This window comes from Chelmon rostratus, chromosome 10 (genome assembly GCF_017976325.1).
Source record: "Chelmon rostratus isolate fCheRos1 chromosome 10, fCheRos1.pri, whole genome shotgun sequence".
Lineage (NCBI taxonomy): Eukaryota > Metazoa > Chordata > Actinopteri > Chaetodontiformes > Chaetodontidae > Chelmon > Chelmon rostratus.
In genome coordinates, this window is record NC_055667.1 from 13256539 (window position 1) to 13271541 (window position 15003).

Here is a 15003-nt window from a genome sequence, read left to right on the forward strand (position 1 = left end):
AAGAGAAAAGAAAACATACTGAACAGAGATGTGGAGGGAAAGTGATAATGAAGGGAGAGAAACAGGAAATTAAGGACTGACTGTGGATGCAGGGAAACCTCACGGGGGGAGAAGGCACCTCTTATGTTCAGTCCCAGAAGAAATGAACAATTTCTTGGTGTACCACAAACTGTTAGGAGTCTGAACTGTGGCCGCGACAGCATGTATTCCAGTCTCCAATAATACAACTCATTACTCACTAGATAGTGTCATTACGCCACGCTCTCCCAGGACACACAGTCCATGCACAAGCTCAATATGTGACCCACTTTGAGAGGGACTGTATATCATTTATTTGTCAGTATTCAGCCCAGCGTCATTCATCTCTCGCTGAACTCAGGATGTTCCACGCAACCGCACAGACCTCGCACTCCTTCATGTCGAAGGTCTGAATGTGCTTGTTGTACCGGGCTTCTTTCCCAAAACCCCCAGAAGAATTCCCCGCTGCAGCTTGAATCGAGGCTTAATTAAAATGGTGTGGACACTCTAGATCCGCCATGAAGACTTGACTTTTCCTCGAAAAAGAACGGCGATCTGAAAGGGATTCATCCAAATGTGTTAATGTGTCTTCACGGCCCTGAGGGAAGAAAAACAATCTGTTTTGTTTACAAATGAGTCCCACAAAAAGATTTCCTTGTGGCTCCAAAGCTCATCTAATAAGATTATTCTGTCAACAGCTGTTCCCAAACCTTCCACGTCCATTTGAAATTAGAAATGACAAGTATTTACTGGCTCGAAATTCACCTTAACAGCAACTTCCAACAAACGCATAAACACCAACGGCAGAGCCAAGCGCTCAACTGTTTTGCATTGTCGAGCCCTTTAGAGGATTATATACAATCACACAAGAAAAAAATCACTGTCATGATACAGAGAGTATGTTCTTGTAATCAGACATAGCACCCACTCTCCTAGCACTTGATTAAATATAAAGATCTCTGAACGTGCCAGTTCAATAAGATTTATCCATGCCTGCATGTGCACTGTAAAAAGTTAGCCTTCCTATAGGTGTTAGTATGAAAAAAGCAAGTATCTTTAACAGTGAGTGTGCATTATTTATCAGGTATGGTAATAATAATGCAGTATGTGTCTATATTTTAACACAATACTCTCTGTGTGTTATATACTAATGTTGCTGTATGTTATATACGAGGTTGCACAGATCACTTGTTGCACTTTTGTTACAGAGCAAATGCAGAGTAACATTTCCGTGTTAACATGTGTTTACTATCCTAACCATGAAAAGAGACTGTCACTATGAAAAGAAATGAACTTAGTCTGATTTGTTTTTATGAATCCTTTTGTTGTTTTGTTTCTTTCATTTCATCTGGTGACGCCAAACCCACAACAAACCTCTCCTGACTGTAAACAATCATGCAAAAGTAGTCAAGGTCTTTCATTATATCCCTAACTATGTGCTGGTTCAAAGTCAAAATAACATAATTCTTCGATGATGCAACCGCACTTTCTTTTCTTTGAGAGTTGTTCATGTTTGCAGGTTTTTGTAAATGCAGCGCAGCACCCATGCAGCTTTAAAATGCCTTGGATGAAGATGTTTAGCACCTCTCAGAGGGAAACCTTGGAAAACCTGTCTATCTTTAAGTCTTGGACAGATCTACAGCACATTGTACTCGGAGCAGGTCTGAAGCCTGGCCCTGTGGCTCAGGGACTTCACTGTCCTCCAGGAAGCTGCCAAGGAAGTGGTCCAGTGCTTTGAATAGTAGGAACAGCAAAAGACGTGAAAAGTTATGGTAACAGTCATTGCAGTGTGGTCACCTGGAAATAGTTTCAGAGCATGAGGCAGTCAGGCGAGTAAACTGGCTCCGGTCCGGTTTGGGTGACGTCCATCTCTGTCGAACAGATCTGCACGGCCCAGAAAAAACGCAAAATTATCCACAAAAGGCAGCCGCAGTGCATAGCAGTGGTGTTTCAACCACAGGTGAAACTGGCAGATTCTGCTGAACTTGATGTCTCCGTAACAGGGAGCAGGTAGTGGGCCAGAAATAATAATACGTGTGATCCAGACCAGGGCTGTGAGATGTCATCTGATCCACTGCACAGGATAACAGATGATATTATCCTGGTGGACAGCAGAAGGTTTGAGCAGCTGCCGGCGAGGCATGTTGAACCGGTGACGTGCCAACCACAAGAACTGACGAGGAGCTGTGCCGGGATGAGGACGCTGGCCGTGGACTCATTCCCTGATAGTTGAACTGTGGGTTTTCAGTTGAGCGCTGACTGCTTCCTTGTCTGAGAGCATTTTCTAGCATCAAGTTATCATTATGGATGTTTTTTAGGAGTCTGATACAGGCTAATGAAAACAACACTCATATCTGATCTTGACCATCATTAATACGCCGATGATTCACCTCTGGCGTCAGTTTATTTGCGCTCGTGTCAAACGCTGTTGCTGCGTCGTCATTATGCTCAGGATGCAGCCTGTCATCAGGAACCGCGGCTAATGATGTTTGGGCCGGTAATTTCCTGGCATTAGGGAGATCCCTTTTCCACAAATACAAGAGCATTATCTTAGCCTTAAACAGATGTTTGTTGCAGCACAGAGGAGAACATGTGTTTTCATGTTGGGATGCTGACAGTCATCCTTTAGGTATTAGAAGCTGATGGGGAGAGAGACAAAGAGGTGCTTTTTTGTGTGTGTTACTCAGAGCGGAATAAACAGCTGAGAAGAGGATGAACACCTGGTTGTTTAAAGGTGGAAGTAAACCGTACACTAACATGCAGTTACATGACAAAATGTTCAATGAGTGTTGCCGGGAAGTCCGGTCCATAATTCGCATACCACTGGTTGTTTACCGCCACACACTTATGGCGTACTTCCTGTTCTTTTCCTGTTTAGTAGCAGTGCTTCGCCAGATCACCTTGATTATGTCAGAGGTAATGACCTGCCTAAGACTGACCGTGTGTGTGTGTGTGTGTGTGTGTGTGTGTGTGGCTGCAGAGCAATAGGGGGTTGGGGGGTTGATTGAATCAGTATGTGTATGATCTAAACTCCAGAGGCAAAGGGATAAAATGGGAGGAAAGAGGGAGAAGTTTGGCAAATAAACAGTCTGAAAGAAATACCAGATGAACTTATGAACTTGCTTTTATTTATTTATGAATAAATGTATATGAGATTTTCTTGTCTTTTTCTGTGTACTCATAGTTTTTTTTTATTTTTGGCAACATGTTTTTCATCAAAACGTCATGCCAATAAAGCTTCACCGACTTGAATGACAGAGAGGGAGGGTTAAATCGACTTTTTACAACATTAGCTGTGTTGGCAAGTGCATGCGAAAGGGTTTGGTCTCAGGTGGGCAGTTCCAGAGGTGCTCTGTTACCCAGTACAGCTGTTGTAGCCATCACACACACACATACACACATCATTTCAGAGTTACATAGACTTATATTCATTTTCTGGAGACTATAACAAGAACCAACTACTTCCCTAACACTAACCTTAACCTACACCCCATCTTGCCCTAACCTTAACCCATTATGGAGACCTGCTCTTTGTCCCCATAAGGAAGACGAGTCCCCACAATGTGACTATGTAAACAGATTTGTGTGAGTAATACACGTCCACACACACATACAAACAACACACTGCTGCAATGTGGAGACGGCTCTTTATATTCCAGGGAAGTGAACAATCAGTGATGTGGTGTGTTTATTAAAGAATAACCTTTGCTTCCTTTGCGTAAGCAGTGTTTTTGACTCTCCAGGTAAGAGAAGTGTGTGCGTGTGTTACAGGAAGTGTCCTGTGTGAAACGCTGCGGTCGCTCAGCCACTTCCTTCCTAAAGGTGTGGTCACACTCTGACCAGTAGGAAGTCGCGCTCCCTGTGCGCACACATGTGGCCTGACCGAGGCATTGTCAACTGCACAGCTTCCTACTGTATGTGTGTGCAGGTGTGATAGTACATGCTGTTATTTGTTGATGTGCATTTGTTCATTGTTTCTTAAACTTTAACATTGTTGAACTTAACTGAATATAATAACCGTTTGGAAAGGTGTGAGTATGAGTATCGGATCTGCTTTATTAGTCTAATAAAGAAATGACTTCCAAACACTTTGTTGTTGATCTTTAAGACATTGTTAAGCCAACCCTTGTATACACAACCCGCTATCACACCCAATACATCAGTGATGTGGTGTAAAGAGCAGGAAAGTAATGTCACATACTAACTAATGTACTTATTTTAAGCCAAACCACCATCTTTTTCAAAACCTAACCAATGTGTACCCGATTTACAATGTTAACCAGGAATTTAGAATTGTTGCCAGTAAGCTTTAGTTTGAAAGTTTAACTGGACGTTGCTAACATGACGTTGCATGTTTGTTATTGCTTAATTGGCTGCAGAGATTTAAATCGTGAAAAATGATCCTAAATGGATACAAAGAGGGACAGGGGTCCTGCCCAAGGACCCGAATGTATGAGTTGGAAGTGAAAATGTGTTGCAAATGCCTAGAAAGACTGGAGCACTCAGTTCACATCCTACCAACAATCAACAGAGATCTCTAGAAACATGGATCTTTACTCCGAACCTTAACCAGGCAGTTTTACTTACCAACTTACCTTAAACCATAAAAGCGACAGAAAACTTGGACTCATTTTTGGAACAGTCAGATGGGCCAATTTCAGAGGCACTGACGAACGACCTCCAGTATTTTGTCATTAAGCTGTGAGGTATGACCTCCTCACTCGACTCCAGCTTTTCTGTGTGAAGAGGTGATTAAATGAGGTGTGATTCAGGGACACAGCAGCGCCTTCACTTACACAGATGATTGAATAACCTGATTTTGCTCAGGGGGACATTTCACTTTGGCAGAACATGGACATTATTAGTCCAAATACCTTCAACTGGAGCTCGGTGACAGCCTGATATTCAAAGTGCCTGCTCTCTTCTCACACAGGGTATGTGCTGACACCTGACATAACAGAGACAGGAGGCACTCGTACCAGACAAGCCGATTCATAACGCTCGCTGTGACTTTGTGGTCTCATGCCGTTAAAACTTGAATGAAATGACTTGGCTGGTGGCAGGTGGTGACTGGAGATGAATCGAGGTATGTTTATGTCTGAGTAAGTGAAACTATCCCATACTGACAGCTGACTGTCTCTGCACCTCAGGTCAAACAAGCCTCTGGCAGATTTGAGATGAAACAAGTATTTTAGAAAAGGGTTTCAAAGTTGCTTTTTTTTCTGTCTTTCTATCTTTCTTTGTCTTTTTTGTGTGTCTTTTATCTTTTTCATTGCTTTATGTGTTTTTTTTCTTACTTGTACTTACTCTATTTGTTTTCTATAGAATCAAAATGCTGGGAGTGTTTGGGTTGTCAAGGCGGTAGACTTCCATCATCACAAATTAAGGAGTGATCAGACACTGTGTGTGTGTGTGTGTGTGTGTGTGTGTGTGTGTGTGTGTGAATGCATGACTATGGTTAGTTAGTGGGAGCTCTGTCTCCTTTGTGTCAACAGGCTCTCTAACCTGCTGAGGCTAATCACCGAGGTAATTACTGTTAATTAGGCTCATTAATCATTAGACCTGTCAGTCTGTTTCACTGCCTGGTAGATGGCGTGTGTGTGTGTGTGTGTGTGTGTGTGTGTGTGTGTGTGTGTGTTTACTGTGCATACAGGTAGTCAAAGGAAATTCAAGATGGAGTTCATCTTGTTTAAAATGCATAATTATAATTATGTTTTAACAGAATAATGAAGAAAGACTCTGAGGAGTTGTCCACAGCTGAGCTTTGTGTAATGTTCCACCACCTCACTGTTACTAAATCACAAAGAGAATTACAGAAAGTTTGCCATCTTTCTTATAGGACATAATACAACAAATTAAGTAAAAGACATCAACATTGTCAAATGATTTAGTATTTATTGTGATTTATTTAAACTCTTCTCTTCTAATGTTTACATCAATTGATTAAGTTACAGAAAGACTCAGTTAAACATTTACGCTTCAGTGAAATCGCTTGTTTGCTTTGAATGACGGCAGCTTTAATGTGACTTTATTTCCCCGACATGCAACACATGAAGCCAGCTGGAGGAATGTAATCCGTCTGTTTATTCAGAAATGGCCTACAGCTCACTGAGTTAAATAACATTCATAGAAACAGCATCAGTGGAATGGTAGCAGTTATGTATTGTAATGGTTCATTGAAACTGCTTTACGTTTAGCACACAGTGCTTTTATTGTACAAGACACTGATGCAATTACAGGAACACACATTGTCCTGTTTCGCATTTAAAACCCAACATAAACAATCCTGCATTTAGTCACAGAACGATGTTTATTTGCACAGCAGATGCAGCTGAAGCCTCTTTGCTGCTTCGACCACCATACATCACACACTGATTCAAAAATATGAGAGCGTGTTTGGACAGACTGGAAACGAAATCATATTTTCTCTGGATATGATCTGTCCCTTTTGTCTTTTTGCACATCATCTACTGGTGCTGTCATGACATAACAGTAATCTTATTTTGCAGCGAGGTTTTATTTTGACACGAGAGGAACAGAACTCGCCCACTCTTCTGCTCGTGGGATGCTGCCACTTGATGGACTGCTGGTAGTGTGAAATTAACATGTCGCATATGTGTAGATTAGGCTGTTTTGGGAAATTGTGGTCATTTTTAAAATCTCATTTGAAGATGTAACATATTGTACCTTGTTAGTTGACATGACGATAAAGCCATATTGAAGTTCTCTTTTAAATAGGAGGTCTGTCCTATTTTAATGTGGTCTTAACTTGCTTACTTATTTATTTACTTATTTATTATTGTTTTACTGTCCCTTGGATCTTGCTCTTATGTTTTCTTAGCATGCTCTTAACAGGTCTTATATTGGCATTTTTAGTGATATTTAATGACTTTTATTTATTTTATTTATTTATTTTAGTCTTTTACCCATGATCAGTGAGCTGCTGGGAGTACCTGTCAATGTCTGCTGTTAATCTTCTGTATGTGTCCTGTATTTTTAAATGTTGTGTATAATGTTTGAGATGCCCTCTCCAGACTGCAAAACAAACCTATCGGGTATCAGTAAAGTTACCTTGACCTTGACCTTGAAGTTTTCACAGGTCTTGCATAAACTGTGTTTTTTTACATTATATTTATTTAGCGGAACCAACGAGCTTTGAGTCTCTTTGACAGAAGATGTGTGAGTTTCTGCTGTCCTGATAGCAACACAACTATTCCTTTAAGTTGGTTAGGTTTTAGTTTTGGACTTCTTCCAAAAAAACAATAAAGAGAAACATAAGTTTCCTATATTCTTTATGGTCCAGGGCAAACCTAATTCTTTCAGGGTGGAGGATACCTGATATTTAGGCAATGCTGATATACTTAAGGTTTGCTGATACTGGAGCAAAATTCTCTTTAGTGTTATAAAGCCATATAAATTGATATGAGAAAAACGATCCAGGGTGTGGTTGGACTATAGTGCCTAACAAAACTTCCAAAACATTCCTCTTAGTGCTTGACCAACAGAAAGCAAAGCTGTGCCTTATAACTTTGTTAATACCTTTAGGTCAAAATGACATCTTTGTCGTCTAAAGTGTATTATGAGCTCACTGAGAACTACAGCTTTCAATCGGCTCCGTGTATGTCTATGTTTAACATTGTATTGAATGGCATGGGAATGACTTGGAAAAGCCTTCTCTATTCCCAGTTTCTAGTGCAACAAATTGAATGTAAACACACTGGTGTATATAGATGGCATTAGGGTGTGTGTGTGTCGGGGGGGGGGGGTCCTCAGTGATATCATGTTTCATATAGACGCCACTGTGTGCCAAAGTTACATTCACTCAGTTATGATGATACACTCAACTATGTATGGAAATATGTTTGCTTGAACTCACAGAAGAGAGATAAGCAGGAAGGAAGATACAGTACAGCACAAAAACTGCACAGCTGATGGGACTGGATTGAAAATGATCGAATGAAAACATGTCTTTATGTATCTGTGTCCACTACCTCCGTCCTTCCCTGTCCCTGGTCTCCTGGTGGGTACTCTGTCTCTCATCTCCCATCCCAAAGGTGCTCTGATCCCATAATAATAAAATTCTGCCTATTTGAAAACTATTGTAGTATCTTGAATAGCTCAGGATCAGGTAGAATGTGTTTTTGGGTTAGGGCTAACCCTTGTCCTCACTTTTCAAAAAAAAAGTCCTCACAAAGGTAGAAGTACAAGAACACTTAAACACCCACCCCCAGCACACACACACACACACAGAGAATGGCAAGAGGTGCCCAGTAAAATCAGCATACGGAAATGACCCTTAAATTGGGACCCCACGGACCATTGAGGACCCCTTTTACACACTCTCACACTCACACCGTAGGCCAATGAAAACACTGGGGAACTAATGAGTTGCCACTTTCAATAATACGTTTTTTTATTTTGTGTTTTTGATATGGTGACCACTTACTGCATTGATGCATGTGTGTGTGTGTGTGTGTGCGTGCGCACGTGCGCACGTGCGCGTACGTCACTGAATACTGAAACATATGTGAATGTTTCTTGTGTGCAAAGGAATGTAAGTGGCCTCACTTATATGTGTGTGTGTGTGTGTTTTGTATTGCATGTTCCTGTGTGGATCCATGTTCCCAGCGCTGACAGGCAGGTCATGATGATATGAGTATGAAGAATGTGGGTCTTAATGTCAAAGATGGAGACACTGATAAACACATGGAAGGGGGTGGGGTGGGAGAGACACAGAGGACGCCATGAATAAATTTGTATATGTCGTATTGTTTCAAGGCAGGTGATGCCGAAAAGGCCTCTTCCCTCGCTTTTCATTAGGCCTCATTTGCCAGCATGAGCAGGTTTTTGTATTAAATCATTGATCTGATCTGATCTGATTGAACAATACATAATAGACTTGTTCATATATTCAATCAAAAATGAGGCCTGAACATGCAAAGGCAAAAAAATATATAATGAAACTAGCTGTATTCTAACATCGTAGCAGGATGCATTAAACTGAAGCACGACACAGGATAAAATGCTAAAAGATAAAATAACAATGAAATAAAATGTGCCATTAGTTTTGATGTAATGATGCAGTAACTAGAAGTATTACTTTGATTTGTTTGTTATAGTGTGTTCTTATTGAGCTTCCTGTTTCAGCTTTAAGTAGCTGAATGTCCTGGGATATGTTTGTTTTGTTTTTTTTAATTAACAACCTGCATCTCCTTTAAAATTTTCCACTTCAAAACAACATCTACAGCCCTTTCTATGGATTTTCAGCAATGCAGTAATAACATCATAGAATGGACAAAGTTCATTTAAAAAAACACTTCATTGAGTTCATTGAGATTTTAGACTTAATGTCATAGCGTGACTGCCACCTTGTGGTCAAAGACGACATCTAAGTGGTACTGAGAATCCAGATGTGGGTTAAAGTGGATTGAAACTTTAATTCAGCTAAATTTAATTAAACTAAGATCTGAATGATTCGATCTCTTTTGCTTTAACGTAATTCGTTAATTCATGAAATCTCACAGTGGCAGGAATCAAAAACAGAAACATCCTCACATCGTCATGACCATCTTGAAAAATGTTGGACTTTCATGACCCAGAATTTTTTTTTTTAACTTGAAGTAAGGACCTGCTGTTTTCCCCCTCTCATCCCCCCTTATGTCACAGAACTGATCAGGGATGTCATGTTTATGTAACTGCATATTTTTATTGTGTTAATCAAAAACAATCTGACATGACATTTCACAAAGACCTCTGGGAGTATTACAGTGCACCACGTTAACTTTGGCCTTCGACCTTTGAACTTTCACCTGCAGGCCGCTCTTCACGCACACACACACACATACACCTCTGTTCCTTTGCCATTATATACAGAGTTCAGCTTTCCCCCAAAACTCACACACACACATAAACCACAAGCACGCATTTCTCTCTCGCACACACACGCACACACTTACACAAGCCTCTCCTTGTGAGCTATCATACAGGGGTGCGTCACATGGCATGGGATGCAACAGGGGTGTTGATTGGAGGGCTGTGTGAACAACAAAGACTCTAATTGGACACTGTGTTCAGAAGGAGCTTTCCCATTGGCTGTAATGTCCAAAAAAAAAAAAAAAAAAAGAAAGAAAAAGCTGAGGATGAGTCCTTTTCAGCAGAACATGAACAATACAGATGTAAATCTACATTTATAAGAAAAATAAAAATCCACCACAACATATCAGCTTATCTTTGCACATAAATACATAGGAATAATAATAATATTCAACATTGTGCTTTCTTTCTCTCGCTCTTCCTCGCCACTTCACCATTGTCAAACGCGTTAGCCACTAACATTGGTCATGCAATTTCAAAAGAGCACAAAACAACTGCTGGCTCGAAAGGGAGACTCAGGCAAATCTGACACCACTACCAATGTAAATGAAAGAAGTACAGGGCCAACACCCTTTAATCTCCATTTAGTGGGTTAACTCAATTAGTTCTGTGGTTTAAATGCAGATGCGTGCATGTGCAGACAGGCAGCATCTTCCTGCATTTAAACCTTTTGCTGTAAATCCTGGACGTGGTGTCAAAATGAGTGTCCCTTTTATTGGAGTCAGTCAGATCAGTTCAGTTCAGTTTAAAGAGTTAATTACATCTCTAGAAAGAAGGTATATAAATAACAACGACAATGATTCCATACATCTAAAATCCACTCGCAGGCCTAGTTTGTGCTGCCTCCTGTTATCAGGGCCTGTGTGAATTAATGAGCACGCCAAGCCAAATTTAGCCAATTTCAGCATGTTGAAAATCTTTCCAAAGCATCATACCTCTTAGAAATGTTCGGCAGCAACACAAATTAGACCTTATATTCATAAAAATCGAGATTTCATGAATTCAAAACATGAATGCATGTTTTATCTTACAAGGCCTTTCCTTTCATGTGGATAGACTATGATATAATGAAGTTATCATACGACAGGTAAGCTCTTCATCTGAGCCTGTACACACAATAGACACTAGGGGGCAGGCTACACACACAATGTTAGCACAGACAAAGAACAAGGTTTCTTTACAGATAATTCACAGAGAGAGATCAGACTAAACACAGAGAGAAGAAAGACCTTATCGTACTAATTGTTCATTAGGAAGAGATGACATCGTTAAGCAGCAGAAGTCAATGACATTAATGACTGTCACACTACGTTGAGAAGTGATTCCAACAGTGTATGAAGCCAGATGGAAGTTTTTGTGTTTGTTTTTTTGCGGACAGTAAAGTTGTGGGAGGCGCAGAAAAACAGCTTTCTGTGTGTTTGAATATGCTGAACGAGGGGTCGCGACTCACTCGTCTCAGATAATTTGCATATATCTATCGCAAACAACATATGCAAGAACAGTGTCAAAGAGATAGGAGTTGAAGTACCGCTTAGAATACAAAAAAATCATAGAACTCATAAATATCATGCTAATATATATTTATATATACTGTACTGTAGCCCAGAAACATGGGTTGTCATACTAGAGTCCGCTAAGATCTTTCCTCTTCCTCCTCAACGTATTAATGCTTCCCACCCAAACCACCATGTTCATGACTTCTCCTCAGTGTTAACGCACCAAACATTGAACACAGCCAAAAATCTAACCAATAAATAGCAAACTTCAGAGTGAGGTTTTGGATCATGTCAAATCTCTTCTTCTACACCAAATTCCAACTCTTATTATAACGCTTGTGTGTCATAGAGATGCCACATAAAACTAAAACTTGTGCAGATGTAATCCAGGTCTTATTTGCCTTTAGAGATTGACTTCTTTGTGTTCCAGCTTTGTCTGAATACTGTAAACATCTCATCTTTCTCTCACATCACGGAATGCCAGTAGTTTTCCACCCCTCAATCGCTAGTGGTTTGGACCAGAAACGCAATGTAATCATAACTGGACAGATACGACAGCTCTCCAACCATCGCTGCATCGTGTTGTTTGATCTATTTTGCTGCAACATGCCTCAATGCGCCACGGAAGGAAGAAAAAAACCTACTTTATAATATAACCAGCTCTGCAACATGCTGGTCTGTTCCACAGGCTGCCCCACGCTGCTGGCATCTCTAACTACTCCGTGACTGCATTATGTGATATGCACACAAAAACCACGAGAAAAATTAGGTTACTGGAAATATGTGCAGCAAGAGCGCCACAGGAAGTGAAATTCATCTGTTTGTGTAGAAATAATGCTTAAAAAACTGTTTGTTTACATGCTCGTGCACGTCAATAGTTAAACGTGTTTCCAGTTAGAGACCATAACTCTTCAGTTTATTCCAGTTGTCATGTTTCTCCATTCCTTCCCATTATGTGCGGCACTCAAGTGCACCATTTTTCTACATTGGTAGGAAATTTTCAGGTAAGAAAAGCCGTGAGGAGTGTTCATCCAAAACTTTTTTTTTTTTCTTTTTGAGTGGTGTAGTCCAGAGAGTGGGTGTTCGTACTATCCAGCTACATAACATCTGTAGCTGGCGTGCAGTAGGCAAACAAAGTATGCGGTAATCCTGCGCTGTGAACCCAGCTTCCATATACAGTCAGTGGCAAAGGGGATGACAGGTGAGTATAAGTTTATTGCGCACAGATGAAGGTGGATTCCCTCCCGCGTACCTGCTTACACTCGACTACGCTTGTGGAACAGTGTAAAGGGATCGTGCAGAATCAATTTGGGCAGTAAGGCGGCACATGCAGGGGCTGGCCAGTGGGACAGGACTCAGGGATTGGGGTACCATATAGTGGGGGCATCCATAGATAAATATACACAATAAAGGAGGTGCTGCGTGTGTGTCTGCGTGTGTTTTTATGTGCGCGGGTGTATCTGTATGTGTGAGCACCTCCAGGAGTTCATGGTTCATCTCAGTTTCTATCATTCTCCTCCTTTCTCCAGTATCAGTCATTCTTTTCTCCCTCCATCTCTTTCTCTGTGCTGTTTACTCCCCTGCGCTGCGAGGTGCCCGAGGGTTCGGTTTCCCATCGTGGGTCCGACGGTTTCTCCCCTTTCTTATCTCCTGAAGGTGCTTCCACTTCTTGTTGGCTGGGAGGGTAGCGGGGCTCAGAGGCGGGACATCTTTCCCCTGAGCAGGAAAGCTCTTATCCACTTGGTCACTGCCGGCATTCTTCCGCGCCCAAACTTGCTCACAAATCTGGTCGACGGTACTCAGGTTAGGGTGGTCCACCAGCTGCATGAAGTCCCGGTACCAAAGCTTTTGATTGGTCATTGGAGGCCCACCTCCGCTACGGGGGTCTAATCGGACAGGGGCATCAGAGGGTAGGTTGGAGACTGAGGAGGATGTTGAAGGTACAACTTCCAGGGTGATGCCGAGAAGGGTTTGGGTAAAGCCGTGTTCCATGGCGTGGCACTGGTAGATGCCGATATCTCTCTTCAGGACACGGCGAATCAGAAGGCCTCTGTCTGTCTGGAGGACGCGGTCATCCAGACGCACCTGGAAAACAAAAATTAGTTTAATTGAAACAGCAGTCTAAACAGCACTACACATTTTACACTGAGTGCACAAGCATTGTGTAAAGTCCACATTTTATCAACTGCAAGTGCTTCCATTCAAAACCTGATCCATCGAGGTTTGCAGGTTTGCACTGAGTGTGCTGTAAGTGGATTAATCTTTATTTTTGAGACTGAAAATTGTGCTGAAGATCACTTTTTCCTGATTCTTGATGATGTCTTTACAGTGCTTTTTCAGAAGATGCTTGAATGACTTTGAACGTCATGTATGTACATTATCATGACTAACACATGACTGAGGGTCATATGTTGTTGGGACTTTTGACGGTGTCCTTGTACCTCTCTCCACTCTCTACCCTCCCTCTCACCTCTTCCCGTGGGTTCTGCGGATGTTTCTGGAAGGTCCAGGTGACTCTGGCCTGAAGGGATTTGGGGATGCACTCTAAGAAAGTGCTGCTTCCTTCAACTCCATACAGCTTCCTCTCTGCAACGCGGTACTTATGGTGGTCTGCAGGTGGCAGCAGAGAAAAGGACATTACAGATATATTGTAACTCAGGACAATGCCAGGCAAAAAATGGAAAAGGCAACAAAAAATATACATAAGATGAACAAAGTAAGACAGGAAAGGAACGACCTGGACGAAACAAGAACATACAGGACAGAGCAAGAAAAGACAGAACAACATGGGACAGAAACTAACTAACTGACTAACTTGACTGAGAACAGTTCCCCTCATCTAAAAAAACTAAATTATTAATAGTTACTGAGTCTTTTTGGGTCTTGTGGTGCCAGTATATGAATATACTTGTTCATAAGAAAAATATGTAACCCACATTAGTTATAATTGCAATAGCACAATGGAGTCTTAGTGAACACTGATTAATGAGCCTCTGTGTGGCTGTATGAGAGTTCACGACAGTCGCACATAATGGCAGCATCCTGTCGAACACTGGCGAATAAGTTTTGAACGTGCATCGTCACTCTCATTAGAGACAATTACTCTGACCTTCATTAGTTTTACACGACCCGGCTCACATGCTACATGATGCAATCGTATTACCAAGGAGCTCCTTCAGTTAGAACGATTAGCCCGATTCAGCTGTGTGGCAGAAAGACAGATATCGACAGAATGCTGGCATTGTGGTCTGGGGGGGAGACTGAGGTCACTTGGGGTGAAGGTTGGATGGATTTAGGATGTTTTTGGCACGGGGACAGTTAGATGTCAGATGCTCGGTCACAGTCTCAGTGAGTCAGAGCAGGGTCAGAGTGAGTTCTCATTTTGTAAATATACCTCTGCAGCAGTGAGCCTGCAACACCAGCCACAGCTACCAAACAACAGTTAAGACAAAACAATAGAATTTGAACAATACCTCCAGAGCACAGGGTGTTGGGGTCACCGTTCCTTACATCCTGGCGACGGAAACGTCTGCAAAATGTTGATAATAAGACTTTACTACAATTCACCACAAGGAACATTAAAAGTATTTGAATATACTCGCAGATACAATAGTTT

The 15003-nt window shown here is 41.5% G+C and overlaps 1 protein-coding gene across 2 annotated transcripts in view; it reads right to left on the reverse strand.

Annotated features, from left to right (window-relative positions):
• Window positions 1–10161: 10161 nt before the first annotated feature.
• The window catches only part of sema3b (sema domain, immunoglobulin domain (Ig), short basic domain, secreted, (semaphorin) 3B), a 72917-nt gene continuing 68075 nt past the window's right edge, over window positions 10162–15003 (reverse strand). For both annotated transcript variants that reach the window (XM_041945325.1, XM_041945326.1), the window contains 3 exons: window positions 14861–14916; window positions 13858–13997; window positions 10162–13472 (listed from right to left, as the gene is read on the reverse strand). In XM_041945325.1, coding sequence (XP_041801259.1) covers window positions 12960–13472; window positions 13858–13997; window positions 14861–14916 — 709 coding nt within the window. In that variant the 3' untranslated portion in view covers window positions 10162–12959. The remainder of the gene's footprint in view (window positions 13473–13857; window positions 13998–14860; window positions 14917–15003) is intronic.